General features: G+C 40.6%; 1 protein-coding gene across 2 annotated transcripts in view; it reads right to left on the bottom strand.

The window, feature by feature from the left end:
* The window catches only part of CLIC5 (chloride intracellular channel 5), a 78014-nt gene extending 62779 nt beyond the window's left edge, over positions 1–15235 (bottom strand). The window contains exons 1-2 of one of the 2 annotated variants that reach the window (XM_074153041.1): positions 15131–15235; positions 13820–14212 (exon numbers count right to left, since the gene is read on the bottom strand). In XM_074153041.1, coding sequence (XP_074009142.1) covers positions 13820–14212; positions 15131–15235 — 498 coding nt within the window. The remainder of the gene's footprint in view (positions 1–13819; positions 14213–15130) is intronic. The other variant, XM_074153042.1, reaches the window with a different exon arrangement.
* Positions 15236–16114: the final 879 nt, after the last annotated feature.

Genomic DNA, 16114 nt, shown 5'->3' with positions numbered 1-16114 from the left:
ATGGACTTTCAGAGAGGAAAGGTGAAGAGTTCCAAACGGTGAAGTTAGGTGTGCTGTAAGGATTGACTCCTCTCAGCTCTCTACCTTGACTAGGTGTAAGCCACTGCGTGGGATTTTCTACCACCACAGCTCACGCTGGGTCTCTTGACCAGAAAAAGACTTTAGTCTACAGAACTACCAAACCAACATCCTCTGCGATTATCTCATTTGCCATGAGAGATGTCTCAATTAAAAAATAAATTAAAAGGTAATTGGATGTTCTTATGAAAGGGAAAATGGCTAAGCTGTTATAAGTGACCTTTTCAGAAAATTAAGTATAACGAATCAAAACTGGAGGCAAGTTAGCCAGGTCATCTGTCAGTCTTGCAGGATATTATAAACCTTGCAGTATATTATTATAAACCAGAAAAAAAAAATAATATAACTAAACTGAAGGCAATCCAGCCATACAAATTTCATAGTGCAAAGCTCCATAAAATCAAAGAGGAGGACTCAGAACAAATGGAATTAATATACAAGGGAATAGTTTACTATTGACAGGGCTGATACTGCCACCTATTTTTAAGACTTCCTAATGTTTTCCCTGATTACACTCTGTTTCAATTCAGTGTAACTTTTGCCTGACTTTAAAAGGGGAGCTCTTCAACACGGGTGTCTGCCTTCTTTATTCATCCAAAGTGCTTCAGACATCCAAAGGTTTATTGTCCAATGCTCTCAACCAGTGAAGTCCCTGTTGCCCCAAAGTCTACAGTTTAAAACAGAAGACAGGCAGAACAGATATGCAAGGAAGTGGTTTCCCCAGAATCAACAGCATGGCTAAGAATAGACTCCTGAACTCCTCAACGTCAGCTCAGTCAAACCATTGTCAAATAAAAACACATTTGTTTTTCCAAGTGTTCAGAATTCCGTCGTCACAGAGTATACTCCCTATACAGTTGAGTTGTGTGAGTATATACACAAGTACAACATTTTTGTACACAAAAATACAGGTATTCTACAGGCACGCTTCCAAAAAGACATTCCACCAGTCAACCTGTCACAGTCTGCTCAGAAAGCCTGCTTTGAAAATCTGGCCTTCACTTTGTGTCTTATTTTTCCTGCTTTAAAGTACAGCTTGGTTACTTCCCCGTGAGTCACACAGTTCAGTGTGTGTCTTTATTTAACAAGTTAATTGTTAAGTGGAATTAAGCAGCAGAATGTTCTTTGGCTACATATTTGCAGGGACTTGGAGAACACCGTCTCCTCCCTTGCTGGTGCTGGAGAAGGGAATGCCAGGGCAGCCGTGCTCCTCGCTGGGCTTTTATACCCCAGCTATTTTTAGCTGTTATCAGCCACGGCGCGCGGGGCCAATCCGCGCCCGGTGCCTGCCCGAAACTCTGCTCCTCCAGGCCAAACTCCATTCCCTGCAATCTCACAGGGAGGAGCCAAATGACTGTGAATTTGTTGCTCTAAACTTCCCCTGTTCGTTAGACGGGCTCATTAACACACGGCAAGGCACTAGAATAGCAAAGTGCATGAACAGGTAGGACCATGATGAAGTTACTGATTCAACAGATAAGCACCCTGCCTACATGCGGTGAAAATAAGTAAATTTAAGGTGCCTCATAAAGATTAATAAACTATCAAATCCTGCAGTATGATATATATACAAAAAACAATCTGTGTGGTTTCTACAAAGGTGTTCTTTTGTATATCACCTTGTAACTATGCACTATAAAACTAGAAACTACTTATTGCTGATTATTTACAAATCCATGTGCTCACCAAAGAAAGGGAAGAAAGACTGGTGCCTTTTCAAAATAGGCCACATGGTGTATAACAATTTTTTTTACACTGGGCCTTTGTTCAGTATATTTGTTTAATATCTTTACACAGAAATATGATCTTGTAGTAACTTTAGGCTTTGAGAAATTGATGGTGGGGTTAGACTGCTCGGACATAGACCTCCAAGACCACATTAGATGCCCTGGGCTATCCTGCCCAGCCCCCAGCAACTGCTTTTCACAGGATCAGACCTTTTACATGTTACAGCGGCTGAATCCTTTCCCCAGCTGGGAAAGCTGCTCTTTCTCAGATGGTACCCAGTCAGATTTATCAGGGGATCAGAATTCCCCATTAGTTGATCTACAACTTAATGACTGATCTCCAAGAAATTTAGACTTGGCAAATTCCTCAAGACAGTCTATACTAGGTCCCAGAGTGTTTAATTCAAATAGATCGTCTCTGAGCTTTGTGAACTGCCATTTCTAGCCAAAGTAAGAATTACTCCTTCTCCATATCCAGCTTCTGTTCCACCACGGAAACAAAAGAGAAAAGCAAGCAGCTCAGGACAATGTTCAAGAAATTTTCTGTCTGACAGACAATCATTAAAATGGACTTAATAAATTTTACACAGATGAATCCCCAAATACAAACAATCTACATGTACAGAATACGCAAAGTACTCTGAGTAATATTCTGTCTGCACTGAATCAGTGCAATACTCTTTTTATTCAGCACAGCTTACATTTTCAGCCCAAGCATGCTACTGTTTAGTAAATGTAGGGCAAGTATAAAACACTTTTGCTGGCCAGATTTTTAATCAAATACATTTTGAAATAAACAAAAAACCGGTACAAATACATGTGAGCAGAGGTCAGAAGACAAGAGATTAAATACCTACATATTCAGATGCAAAGCTTCAACCCCTTCCATTTGCTTCTCAGCCAGTCCTCAAGCTACAGGGATACAGTGTTGATGTTCAGATGCTCAGCTTTCCCAAAGAGCAGTAACACAGACAAGTGAACAACCCCATCTAAATGTCAATTAGGGATCCAGAGAGAAGCCCTCTGAAGCTGTTGAATTTAAGATTCAGGACTGGTAGCCAGGACCACTCTTAACACCACCATCCCACAGTGGGAATTATGCCCTGCTGGTGCTCTACAGGCAGAGTAGGGAACCTTACAATGATGTTAGAAAAACATTATTGCTGCTGAAAGGAAAACAGGTGTCAGGATAAGTGGAAAAACTGTGAGAGGCACCAAGAAATTAATGAAGCTTTTTCTGACTGTCTCTAACGTGTTTACATCAGGACATTTCACCTCAAATAGAAATCGTAGGTATCTTAAAACAGGAGGTTATTATAAGAATCTTTTTTACTGCTTGTTTAGTCTAACTATAAAAGTAGAGGCAACCTGAGACAGGACACAGCTGCAAAAAAAAGGCACCTTTGTGGAAAGAAGGTATGTGCAAAAGGGAATTACTATGATGACTGGCAGAAATGGAAACAAAAAGGATTGGCTGGTTTAGCCCCAAAACAGCTGAGGATGTCTAAGCCTAAACTGATTTTAAAAAGCGCTAAATAAAAGAATGAATGCTAATGGACCATGCTGGTCCAAGAACAAGGATATATTAGCTGCACATGAATAAATGTCATTTGGAAATTAGAGTAAGGCCTCAAACCATCAGAGCAGTGACATTCTGAAACAGATTTCCAAAATGAATAATAATGGCCACTTAGTTTTTAGACTGACCTTGATCAGTTTATGAATTATGTATTCTATGATGTGACTGTCTGTGACATGTCCCAAAAGATCACCTCCAGTCTCAGGAATTTTTTGTCAGATTATCAGGAACAAAAAAAAAAAAAAGAAAAACACCAACCTGGTGAGCGTGCAAAGATTTCTACCTTTCTGTGCCTCATTTTTTAGAAACATAGAAGCAGGAAAATATTGGTTTTCTCTCAGAAGATGGGTTCTCCAGTTTTAATTTATTAACGCTTGTAGCCTGCTTTGAGGTGACTGCAGGGAGGCTGCAACTTAACTTGCAATCAATTAACTCTCGAATCAAAATCCTTGATCAAAATCAAGCAGGTTTCAAATGCTGCTTGCCTGTACTGAAACCAAACCTGTGCACTGATTTACTTCTCATCTATTCCTAGTTATCACAGTTGTACCAACAGTAAAAAGTCAACAATAATTGTATCATTAATTGATATGGAAAGGATGATCTAGAGATCTAAATATAAAAATCACACCTGCAGATAGCAAGACAATGACTCATTTTAGAGTGCCATGCTGCCTCCTATAATTTTTTTTCCCCACAGAAGGTAGTTTCATACAGGTTTGTAACATCTGCCACTAAGCAGTTCTAAGTATTTAAACAATTGCCACCAATACAGAAAAATATTCAGGTGTTCCTTTTCAGCCACAATCACAGTGTATCAGAGGACACCAAAAATGTTTCTAACAGATCAGTAAATGCAGTTGCAGAACAGTGGAAAATTTTCCTCCAATATGTCCCAAAGAAACAAAGTTTCTTTTATGGAATCATAGAATGGTTTGGGTTGGAAGGGACCTTTAAAGATGATCTAGTTCCAACCCTCCTGCCATGGGCAAGGACACCTCCCACTAGACCAGGTTGCCCAAAGCCCCATCCAGCCTGGCCTTGAACACTTCCAGGGATGGGGCATCCACAGCTTCTCTGGGCAACCTGTGCCAGTGCCTGACTACCCTCAGGATGAAAAAATTCTTCCTGATATCTAATCTAAATCTCCTCTCTTCAGTTTGAAGCTATTACCCCTTGTCCTATCACTACATGTCCTTGTAAAAAGGCCCTCCCCATCTCTCCTGTACACCCCCTTTAGGTACTGGAAAACTGCTATAAGGTCTCCCCAGAGCCTTCTCCTCTCCAGGCTGAACAACCCCAACTCTCTCGGCCTGTCTTCATAGGAGAGGTGCTCCTGCCCTCTAGTCATTTTAGTGGCCTCCTCTGAACCCCCTCCGACAGGTCCACAACCTTCTTTTGCTAAGGACCCCGGAGCTGGACACAGTACTCCAGGTGAGGTCTCACCACAGCGGAGTAGATGGGCAGAATCATCTCCCTCAACCTGCTGGCCACACTGCTTGTGATGCAGCCCAGGATGTGGTTGGCCACAATTAAAATCTTAAGCTGTGTTTGAACCGGAACCTATGATTCCAAACCTGGTAAATTCAGTTGGCTTTTCTAGACACTATGGTGTCTAAAATAAAAAGTAACTACAAAATGAATATAGTTGGAAGAAACCCATATGGAGGTTGCTGTTAAGGATAAAGTCTGACTGAAGTTAAAGTGCTGGTTCTCAGCCTTGGAAAGATGCTAAAATGTGTCAGATGATTTTATCCGATGAAGTTAGACTGCTCAGTGAATAACCAAACTGTCCAATATTGCAATGTTTGTTCACTCTTGCACTTCAACTCTTGCTGAGTATGGACACTGAAAGAAAAAGGAAAATTAAATAGCTTGAAAAAAAAATATATCAGTCTAGAGTTTGCTTCCAGATACCCATTATCAGAATTAGCAGTGTGCAGTGAAAGTTTATGGCTTGATTCAGTTGCCTAAAGATATCCAGCAGCACTGCAGAGGTCCTAGGATAGCTGAGGAAGTCTGTAAACATATATGAAAAAAGGATCTATGGAGACGCATGGCCTTCTGCAGGGGCAGCTGGAGGCCGGGAGGGAAGACTTAAGACATCTAAACCAGCACTGGATGCCTGTGGTTAGAAAACTGAATCAGGTTCCTGCTTGATTCAGCGAAGGGAGTCTACAGAACAACTAACCTCATCCTACAGATGATGCCTGCACTTGGCCATGAGAATTAACGTCCCACTGCACTATCTCAGATAGCTTGCTTTTTTTTTTCTGCAAACGAAGCCTAGATAGCCTGCAGAGATATAGTTAATAACTTAGCTTACAGACACACCATAAGCCAGGTGAGCCAAATCCGACCCTTGATACCTAACGAAAACAAAAAGCAGAGTAGAAAAGCAGCTTTCCCCTTGCAGATTCCAAAATAATTTACATATATCATTACCAGTTGCTTTGCAAAGACTATCTGTTACTTTGTGTTTGTAAAACATCAGTCTCAGTAGAGCTGCTCTTTAGGTACTTCTGCAATAAACAATTGAAAAATAATACACACCCCTCTATATTGGACAGAAACCGTTTAACAGCTGACAGTACTGCTACCCAGATACGTTGTCAGCGACAGAAAAAAGTAATCAATCCACAAAATCCAAACATCTTCCTCTCTTAAAATGTAACAAAAGGAACTGAGATGTTTCAAAAGAAAACAACAAACCAGGCTGGGTTAACAGTCTTATTTTCAGAACATCAAAGAGGGAGTCATAAAAAGAAAATTACAAGGAAAAGAAACAAGTAAATAAATTCCATCTTAATTTTCCCTCAGTATGACCTATATATTTACATTGTATTTGCTATTGCTGCAATCACTGTGCAGTAACAATTTCCTAGACAATACGGGTCCATATTTTGAAGCTGTTGCTACGCTACTGAGCTATACCCAGCTACAGGCGCTGCTGGAGCCCAAAGCTGAAGGTGGCACAGGAGTGTCAGCTGCAAATTGATTCATGGACCTTTCCAGAGGCAGAAAAGGCACATGGGCAAGGCACAGACTCAGCAGAGGTCAGAAGTGAGACCTTTTACCCTTTGTATCCAAAAGATTAAGCAAACTGTTTATGCCTTCCTGCTAAAGCACACGTTCTGTTTATGACTGATAGTCGGGGAACTGGATGTTATCTGTAAAAGAACTGCCATTCGCTAATCTGTTCACACAAGCACACAGAGTAATTCAGATAAGCATAAATCAAGCTATGAAGAGACCCACAACACAGTCTTCCTCCTCAAAAATAAGGGTTGCATAGCTCCTAGGTTTATATGTTAAGACTTAAGAGATTGCCAGTCTTCTATGCATAATAGGGTGTAGGAGGTGGTCATAAAGCCATGCTGTGTCCTCATAATATGGTGCGGAGATATTACAGGCGCATCTCTATTTTCTGAGTTAGTAGAACAAAAGCTTTGGTTATAGTAAGCTCCACACCGGATTTATAGCAGAGCAATTCTCTGACTTCCAAACCATAGTGTTTTCAGTGACAGGTGGTCAGAGTCTGACCACAGCACTCGGAGAAACCTAATGCTTTTAAAGTCAAACTGTGCAACAGAACTGCACGAGAGCTGCTTCCAAACGGGCGAGTAATAAATGGTTCACAACGTTACAGAACGTTACAGAAGCATTTATTGGGAAATACCGGGGCTAGAAGATGAACTTTGTAATCTTAAATGAAACGTTAAAAGATACACAAATACGTTAAAATTCAGCAGATAAAGTGTCCTGAATAGAGAGTTGGGCAGATGATGAATTAGAGGCACTTGCTGTAGTAATTCTTATTGGCACTGCTAAATACACTACCTGTCCCTGAAAACCAGAGCTTAAGAAACCTAGAAATTAACTCAAAAGAGAAAAGGTAAAAAACCCCGTAAACCAAAAAAACATCCCACAACTCAAAGTTTAGAAATGATCACTCAAGCTGCAATACAGGCTGAAAGAACTGAAATTGTTTAGTCTAGGAAAGCAAAAACTGAAGGAAATTTGATATCTATCTTCTATTACATAAAGGACCTATTTATTAAAAAGAAAAATACCATAATTCAGAGCACCAGAATTTTAATAAAGGAAAATATTTGTCTTGGGAAAATAATTAAGCATTGACAGAGACTAATTGGTAGAAGTACTGAATCTGCCTCACCGAATGTTTTCAAAGAAGCATCTGTTAGGGATAGTCTAGATAAGACTGAGAGCAGGAGGACACACCTTGCCACTTGATATTCCAGACCTGTATTTCTGTATGTCATTGTACTTGTAAACTATCTTAAGTAAGACCATTTGCAGTGAAAAACATCCATTAATTACATTTAAATTATCAAAAAAAGTATCATGTTAGGATATTGTCTCCCCATTAGTCATTTCTTGATGTGCACACATTCACTTTAGCATGTTGCATCTTGGTCTGTAAATCTGCTGTGACTGGAGAACTCTGAAAATAGTTCTTGGATCTTTTCCTTGCTCAAGTTGCTCAGTTAACACTATTTAAAAGGTGGACTATGAATCATTTAACCTTTTTCTAAGCTTATTCATAAGACCAAAATAATATTTGCTTACTTCCATTAGTTTTATTATTAAAAATATTTTTAAAAGCTAAAATGTCATAAAAAAAGCCAAATTACTATAATTTTATGTACATATAGAGAGTTACACCTGCCACCTGGCTTCAGCCAGAACTCCCTTTATTACCTGAAAACCTCAGTGGAAATGACAGGGTTTAACACCAGCCTTATGTGCTGTATTGGAGTCCATTAAAAGACTACGTGGCTTGTATTGGAAAAGGCATTTGGACACCCAGTTATGCTTGCAAATATCTACTACCCCAAAATTGCAAGCACAGTTGTTTTACTCTCTGAACTATGAGTGTAGTAAGAAATAAGTGGTTGAAAATTTGAAAAACTGATATTCTCCTTAACGTTGATATCCATCCCTTTATTTGAAACCCCCTGCAGGAGTTCCTACTGAAAGCTACAGATGTTCATCTGTGCTGGGAACTCTTTTACATTTCGTCTGCTTCTAAGAAATGCTCAGTTCTGCTCAGCAAAGCACCAGCATAACCACTAACTTAGGACTGGGCATCCATGTATTCACATTACAATTTGTTTCTGCTTTTTTCAAATAATACATGCTAAAAATTAGCTATGTACCGTAACTTCATGTTCTAAACCATTAATAAACATTTTTAAACATAACTTTCTCAACAGATACCAATATGCTCCATGAAAGAACAGAAAAGCTAACTCAATGGGAAGGAGCATGATTTTTGCAGTGATTCAAGTGATTAATCTCACTGTCCCTGTTAAGAATCATAGAATCATCGAATCATAGAATGGTTTGGGCTGGAAGGGACCTTAAAGATCATCTAGTTCCAACCCCCCTGCCATGGGCAGGGACACCTCCCACTAGACCAGGCTGCTCAAAGCCCCATCCAGCCTGGTCTTGAACATTTCCAGGGATGGAGCAAGAACATGGTCTTGTTGTTCATAAGAGTTCAGCTCAACTTCACAAGTCAGCAGGGAGCTATCACAGGCTCGTGCCATCAAGTTAGAGCCTTCAGATCTTTCTGACTTGGAAACAAGGGAGTGGGAAGCATCTTGCAGGAAAAACAGAAATGCCCTTTCTTTACCAGCTACTGACTTAAAGAAATTTTACTAAAGGATGCACTAATCCCAATAGAAATGGCTAAAAGCTTAAAATTTGATGTACAGAGAAGTTAAAAGCAGTATCTTCCTTAAAACTGCACTCTTAATAAGCAATGGTATACAGTGAAAGGACAGGAGGCACAAATTGAGATACACAAAATTTGATTTAAACACAGGAAAACACATTTTTACCATGAGGGTAGGACACTGGAATGGTTGAACAAAGAAGCTGTGGATTCTTCATCTTTGGAAATATTCAAAACCTGACCAGATGTGAGTCTGAGCAACCTGTTCTAGGTGATCCTGCTCCGAGTAAGGGGTTGGACTAGATGATCTCCAGAGGTGCCTTCCAGCATCCATAACTGTTACTCCAGTGCAGTGATCCAACATGCACGTTCACAACGCGAAACCAAATTAAATATACTAAATTTGTACTGTTTGCATAAGACAAGGTGTTTATTGTTTGGGGTAAAGAACTACATCCTTCTTTTGGGAACCATGGCACAAATGTGCACAGAGAAGGTATAATCTGTAGCCTGTCTCGGGTCGTCAATAAACCAGAATGGCAATAATTTTCTTCTGAAAAGAAAATAGAGGGATTATTCTTTAAACAACAACTCAAGCATCAAGAAAACAAAAAGCTTAAATTTTCAAAGAAACTCAACCTTCAGAACACACTGCTCAACAGGGAAATACAGCAGACAAGTGAAAAGGTTGGGCCTCTGAGCAACAGTTACAATTAGGTCAAGCTGTCCCATGCACTCAGTAACACAGCCCGTACGCAAGTCATATTTCTGTTCAAATTTCAAAGGCTTTTGTTTGAAGAAATGGCAATGTGATTGAAAGGGCATTAAGGTGGCTGTGACAAGCCTGGACATGCTGGATTCACAAATATCTCCATGCTGGTACATGCTATATTCTGCTATTAAAGGTACGGGGAATTCCTTGATGAAAGTCAACATTTTTTACCTTATGGCACATTCTGAAATAGGCCACTGACAGTGGACTGATAATCACTAAAAGGTAAGTTAAAGTGATTTAAACATTTTCATGGTGTCTAATAACACAGAATGGACTACAGAAATGGTTATGCAGTCTGACTGAAACTATGGTCCTAATTATCACAGATTATCACAGAATTGTCAGAGTTGGAAGGGACCTCTAGAGCTCATCTAGTCCAACTCCCCTGCTGAAGCAGGATTGCCCAGAGCACATTACTCAGGACTGCATCCAGGCGGGTCTTGAAGATCTCCAGAGAAGGGGACTCCACAACCTCCCTGGGCAGCCTGTTCCAGGGCTCTGTCACCCTCACCAGAAAGAAGTTTTTCCTCATATTTGAATGGAACTTCCTATATTTCAGCTTGTGCCCGTTGCCCCTCATCCTGTCACAGGGAACCACTGAAAAGTCTGGCTCCCTCCTCCTTCAAGCCACCCTTTAGATACTTATAGGCATTAATAAGGTCTCCCCTCAGCCTTCTCTTCTCCAGGCTAAAGAGTCCCAGCTCTCTCAGCCTTTCCTCATAAGGGAGGTGCTCCAATCCCTTAATCATCTTTGTTGCCCTACGCTGGACTCTCTCCAGTAGCTCCCTGACTCTCTTGAACTGGGGAGCCCAGAACTGGATGCAGTATTCCAGCTGTGGCCTCACCAGTGCAGAGTAGAGGAGGAGGATGACCTCCCTTGACCTACTGGCCACACTCTTCCCTATGCAGCCCAGGATTCCGTTAGGGCACATTGCTGGCTCAATGCAACAGCACTTACAGGATTCTGATGAAGTTAAATTTCAGTTCCAGGGAGTGCACTTCAACTAAGCCAGCTGGACTGTAAATTAAGATACCATTTAATCTTCCCACTATCTCTAATTTTCAGTCAGCAGCAACCTCTGTCTGACACTCACGTTTCCAGTCACTCACAGAGATTTATTAGTGCTACAAAGGAAGGAATAAATAGTGGCAGAATTGTAATCACCACTATTGTCCCACAGCAAAAGGTCTGTCACTGTTAATGTCTGCAGAAAAGAGCAAATCCAGAAGATCAAGCCAATTTCAGAGCAACACTGGCCTCGGGGGGACTAGAGACCATATGAGAAGGGAACCACCTATGAATAATAGCCATTGACACAACTGTGAGATTTAGTTCCTGAGTGCAAGAAGTTTTAGCCCTCAGGTATTTCACGATTCTTGTTATATATTACTCTATGACCTTCTATTTTATAGGCTGACTTTTGCTATCTAGATAATTAAAGCTCGCAAAGCTGGCTCTGCACTTCATGGAGTTAGTGCTTTATTACCTCAATACCAGAAAGAACGAAAAGCAAAAAAAAGCAAAAAATGAAGTGTCATAAATTTCTTAAGGAATAAAACACTGCCATAGGAGCTCAGTTCAGGACAGAAGGATCCATTGTCCTGCCCACCTGGCCTCCAGCTCCTGCTGGAGAAGGATCACAGCATGGATCACTGGAAAGCCTCACCTCTCATCTCCCAGCCAGGTAGGGATGTCTTGTGGCCAAAGGACATCTCAAAGGCACGAGACACTTATGTTTTGTCACATGAATAGAGTCCAAAGTTTGTACTTCTCTCTAGACTAGCTGATAAGCCCCTTTATGGGATACTCAGCTACTCTGCACAACAAAAGCTAAGAAAAGGACTTCCTCAATCCTCCTCCGTTCTGACTGTTCTTTTCAAAGTGCCCCTCTTCTCCCTTCCCAGAAATTCAAATTAACCCCATCACCTCTGTTCGAATGGGAGCATCTACATGCATTTTCTTTTTTCATGCACAGAAAAAGAGGATACCATTATTTTGAAACAAGAGGAATGTGAACAAATAAGGAACGGAGAGAGATGATTTTAAAGCAAAAGTAAAACACGTTGCTAACACCATGAAGTTGCTATAAAAAAAAAATATACTCAATTGTTGCAACTTTTAAAACAGGTATGCAGGACTACAAGCAGAGATATGAACTGGAAACAACACCACAGATCTTACTTTGTCTGTAGAATTAATATATTTTTAGTAACAACCATGATCCAGTCACAGAAATAGGAGAGCTGCAGCTTCAGAGAGTCATACGGAGTACGTCCTATGAACAAAAAGGCCAAGTGCCCTCACACGTGGCTCTCATGGCTCACTTCTACAGAAATCAGGGGCAAAACCCCTTGTGGCAGTGCCAACCCCTTGGACCCAGAACGATTCACGACCCTGCAATTAGTAGATACTCCCTCTCTTGAAGGTTACACACCTTTCTACAAGAGAAGATGGAGTTATACTGAAATTCAAGAGAAATGGCTGAAGTTTTATGGTTAGTCTTATGCAGAATAAGACTAAGTAACCTGATAGCCGTTTCTGGTTTGTTTGTTCTTAATTTATCAATAATTTAAATGATCTAAATTTATGCAAAAATCACAAAAGCAATCACAAAGGATTGTCACACAGAGAAAGGAGATATGAAGGGGGAATAAGATCAACTTTTCATCTACGGAAAGACATGACACAGGAGAAAAACACTTAAATCATAATTTTCTTAATGCATTCAAAAGAATCTCAGGATTCTGTTGACACCCTATGGAAGTGCTCTCCTTTATCCTACAAAAAAATATAGGATAATTTTTTTAATTAAGTCTGTTTTCCAAGATTTACAACAGAAACTAAATGAAGTATTAGGAAAGTCCACCAAGCCATTTGATCTCCCATAGCTCGTACAAGATAATCAGCATCTCGCACCAATGCAAAGGTTATAGCGTGTTCTTGCTTAACTAAACTAAATTAACCAAATACAGATGCGGCTGAAAACACTTCTCACTGTGTGTGGTAAGAAAATCTCTCATCCTGCCTTCAAAGCACCTGTGCTTTGAGGAACAGATTCTGACAACCTTATTTATGTTGAAAAGTGAAAAACTTCACAAGACTTCTGTAGAAATGAGAGAGTATCACCCTCACGGTCTATGGTCCTATTCAAGGGAAGCAAGAACTCAAAAATTTGTTTTTTATGTAGTTAAAAAGGAGGAACTGTCAGGTCTGTGTTACGGCCTAATAAATATTGAGAATGGCTGAATGCAAGAGTTTTCATGAAGGAAAGTATAGTGTTTATTTAAGAACACTCGTGTTTATGGTTTAGAAATTTCAGTAATACTTCATAAAGTTAGAGAAAATGTGAAAGTCCCCTCAGTAATTTATAGCTAGCTTGAAATTAATGACACATGCATATTAAAATTGCCACAGAAATACATTAACCTAAATATTGAAAAAAATAAAAGAAATACCTTTTTCAGGGATGAGCATTTGTGGGAATTTTATTGCCATTATTTAATCTATATATTTAGTCTTCTTCATAGCATTAACAACTAATTAATAACTAGCTAATTTTGAGCTATTGGCTACTAGATATATAGTTGTTGTGGTTTGGGCCAGGAAATGCAGGGATAACTGAACTAGCTTAACTGAACCAGTTCAAGCAGCAGTAGTCTGGCTGTAACTGCAGGGAGATTTCACAGAATAAATGAATTGCAGCAACAATCAGAATACTTTCATCATACCCATACTTCCACTTGAAGTGAAGAAACCCCAGGCTTCTCCACACAACACAACTCTTCTCTTTCTGTCCCTTAACATGTAAGATGTAAGTGAATGGATTGCCCCCCTGCAGCACACAGGCAGCAGATTTGGGAACAAAGCAGCAGACAGTTGTATTTTACTGATTTGGAGGACACATATATTGATTTGGGGTTTAAAACCACTGTATTCTTAGAAGCACCCAAGCTCTTACCTTTACAAACAAGAAAATCTCACAATCTTCCTGAAAGCTGTAGGTTTCTCCGAAGTTATTGTTAGGGGTGAACTTGAGGGAAGTCAAAGAGTTAGAAGAAATGCTCTGGCTCCGACGCAACTGGGTACCTGGAGGAAAATGCATGTTGCTCTCGAACATCATACCCTCTACGTGTTTATCTTCCAAAGTTGGGCTTATCAGATCCACCTCCTGGCATGGGTGGTCTTCTTCAGCACCATGGTGAAATAAAGAACCATCCTCTCCATCAGCCCCATGCAGAGAGGCCACAGAATTCCTATGGCTATCTTCTGAGCTCTCTTGACTACTGTCCATGCTCTCTGGGATAGTACTGATGGAAGAAGGAGATGCTGGATCTTCATGGACAGCCTCATGCTGAGGGGCCACAGAATTCCTGCAGCTATCTTCTGAGCTCTCTTGACTTCTATCCATGCTCTCTGGGATAGTGGTGATGGAAAAAGGAGATGCTGGATCTCCATGGACAGCCTCGTGCTGAGAGACCATGGAATTCCTGCAGCTATCTTCCGGGCTCTCTTGACTACTATCCATGCTCTCTGAGATAGTGATGGAAAAAGGAGATGCTAGATCTTCATGGACAGCCTCATGCTGAGAGGCCACAGAATTCCTGCAGCTATCTTCTGAGCTCTCTTGACTTCTATCCATGCTCTCTGGGATAGTAGTGATGGAAAAAGGAGATGCTGGATCTTCATGGACAGCCTCATGCTGAGGGGCCACAGAATTCCTGCAGCTATCTTCTGAGCTCTCTTGACTTCTATCCATGCTCTCTGGGATAGTGGTGATGGAAAAAGGAGATGCTGGGTCTCCATGGACAGCCTCGTGCTGAGAGACCATGGAATTCCTGCAGCTATCTTCCGGGCTCTCTTGACTACTATCCATGCTCTCTGAGATAGTGATGGAAAAAGGAGATGCTAGATCTTCATGGACAGCCTCATGCTGAGGGGCCACAGAATTCCTGCAGCTATCTTCTGAGCTCTCTTGACTTCTATCCATGCTCTCTGAGATAGTAGTGATGGAAAAAGGAGATGCGGGATCTCCATGGACAGCCTCATGCTGAGAGACCATGGAATTCCTGCAGCTATCTTCCGGGCTCTCTTGACTTCTATCCATGCTCTCTGAGATAGTGATGGAAAAAGGAGATGCTAGATCTTCATGGACAGCCTCATGCTGAGGGACCACAGAATTCCTGCAGCTATCTTCTGAGCTCTCTTGACTTCTATCCATGCTCTCTGAGATAGTAGTGATGGAAAAAGAAGATGCTGGATCTTCATGGACAGGATCAGAAAGATTATCCCCTTTGTCTTCCTCAGAGTCTGTAATCTCGTATTCAGTGGTGTCATCAACATTTTGATAAACATTGGTAAAGACCTGATCTTCCATGACTGCTGGCTGGTGAGTTTTGCCTGCCTTCTGATACCTTAAAAGACTACAATTAAAGTGAGATGTTGACAGGCAAACGTTCTTTAGGAGGGAGCAGCGGCTGTGGTATGCGTTCTGAACGCTCTGCTACACATGGCAGATCTCCAACAATCATTTACAGAGAGCTTTAAATCACCAACTACACTTCCACTGAAGTAAAAGATAGGGCTGTCTCACTTTTAACCCCTTGGTCAATCTGACTGCTGGTAACTATATCTTAGGAGCTGTAATCACTTTTTGTTCTTTGAGATATAGCCTGGCCAAGTACGGAGAAAAACAGCTCAAGCATCTGTCAGCATTAGAAAGCTACAGTAAAAAATATGTATTCTTTCATAGGAAGTAAAAAATACTTTTCCTGGAAGTCTTATGTATATTTTGTGTAAAGAGGTAGAAATGCAGACTTCACCCATTTGCTCATATTTTCAACACACAAAAGCCTAGCTTCAAGGGAAAGCAAGGCAAAACTGCCTCAATAATACAAGCAATCTACAATGTTAGTTGTGGTTAGTTACAACATCATCAACAAATTATAATCATTTATAAAAAACTACAAACAAACAAACAAACAAAAAAGTGATTTATCCACAAGAAAAAGACAGCAGACTTGAACCCTTTCCAGTTTTGCCACTGCTGGCTGGTGAGTTTTGCCTGCCTTCTGGTACCTTAAAAGACTACAAATAAAGTGAGATGTTGACAGGGAAACGCTCTTTAGGAGGAAATCACTTCACATTTAGCGACTTTATCTCCTCATGTATAAACTAGGGCCAAGACTGTAAACTGTCTTGTGAGTTGTCTTGGAGTCTCGGAAAAGACTAAATAAGCGTTAACTATTATTACATA

Source organism: Numenius arquata, chromosome 9 (assembly GCF_964106895.1).
Source record: "Numenius arquata chromosome 9, bNumArq3.hap1.1, whole genome shotgun sequence".
NCBI classification, from domain to species: Eukaryota; Metazoa; Chordata; class Aves; order Charadriiformes; family Scolopacidae; genus Numenius; species Numenius arquata.
The sequence above is the reverse complement of the archived record's forward strand: the minus strand, read 5'-3'. Positions and strand labels throughout refer to the sequence as shown.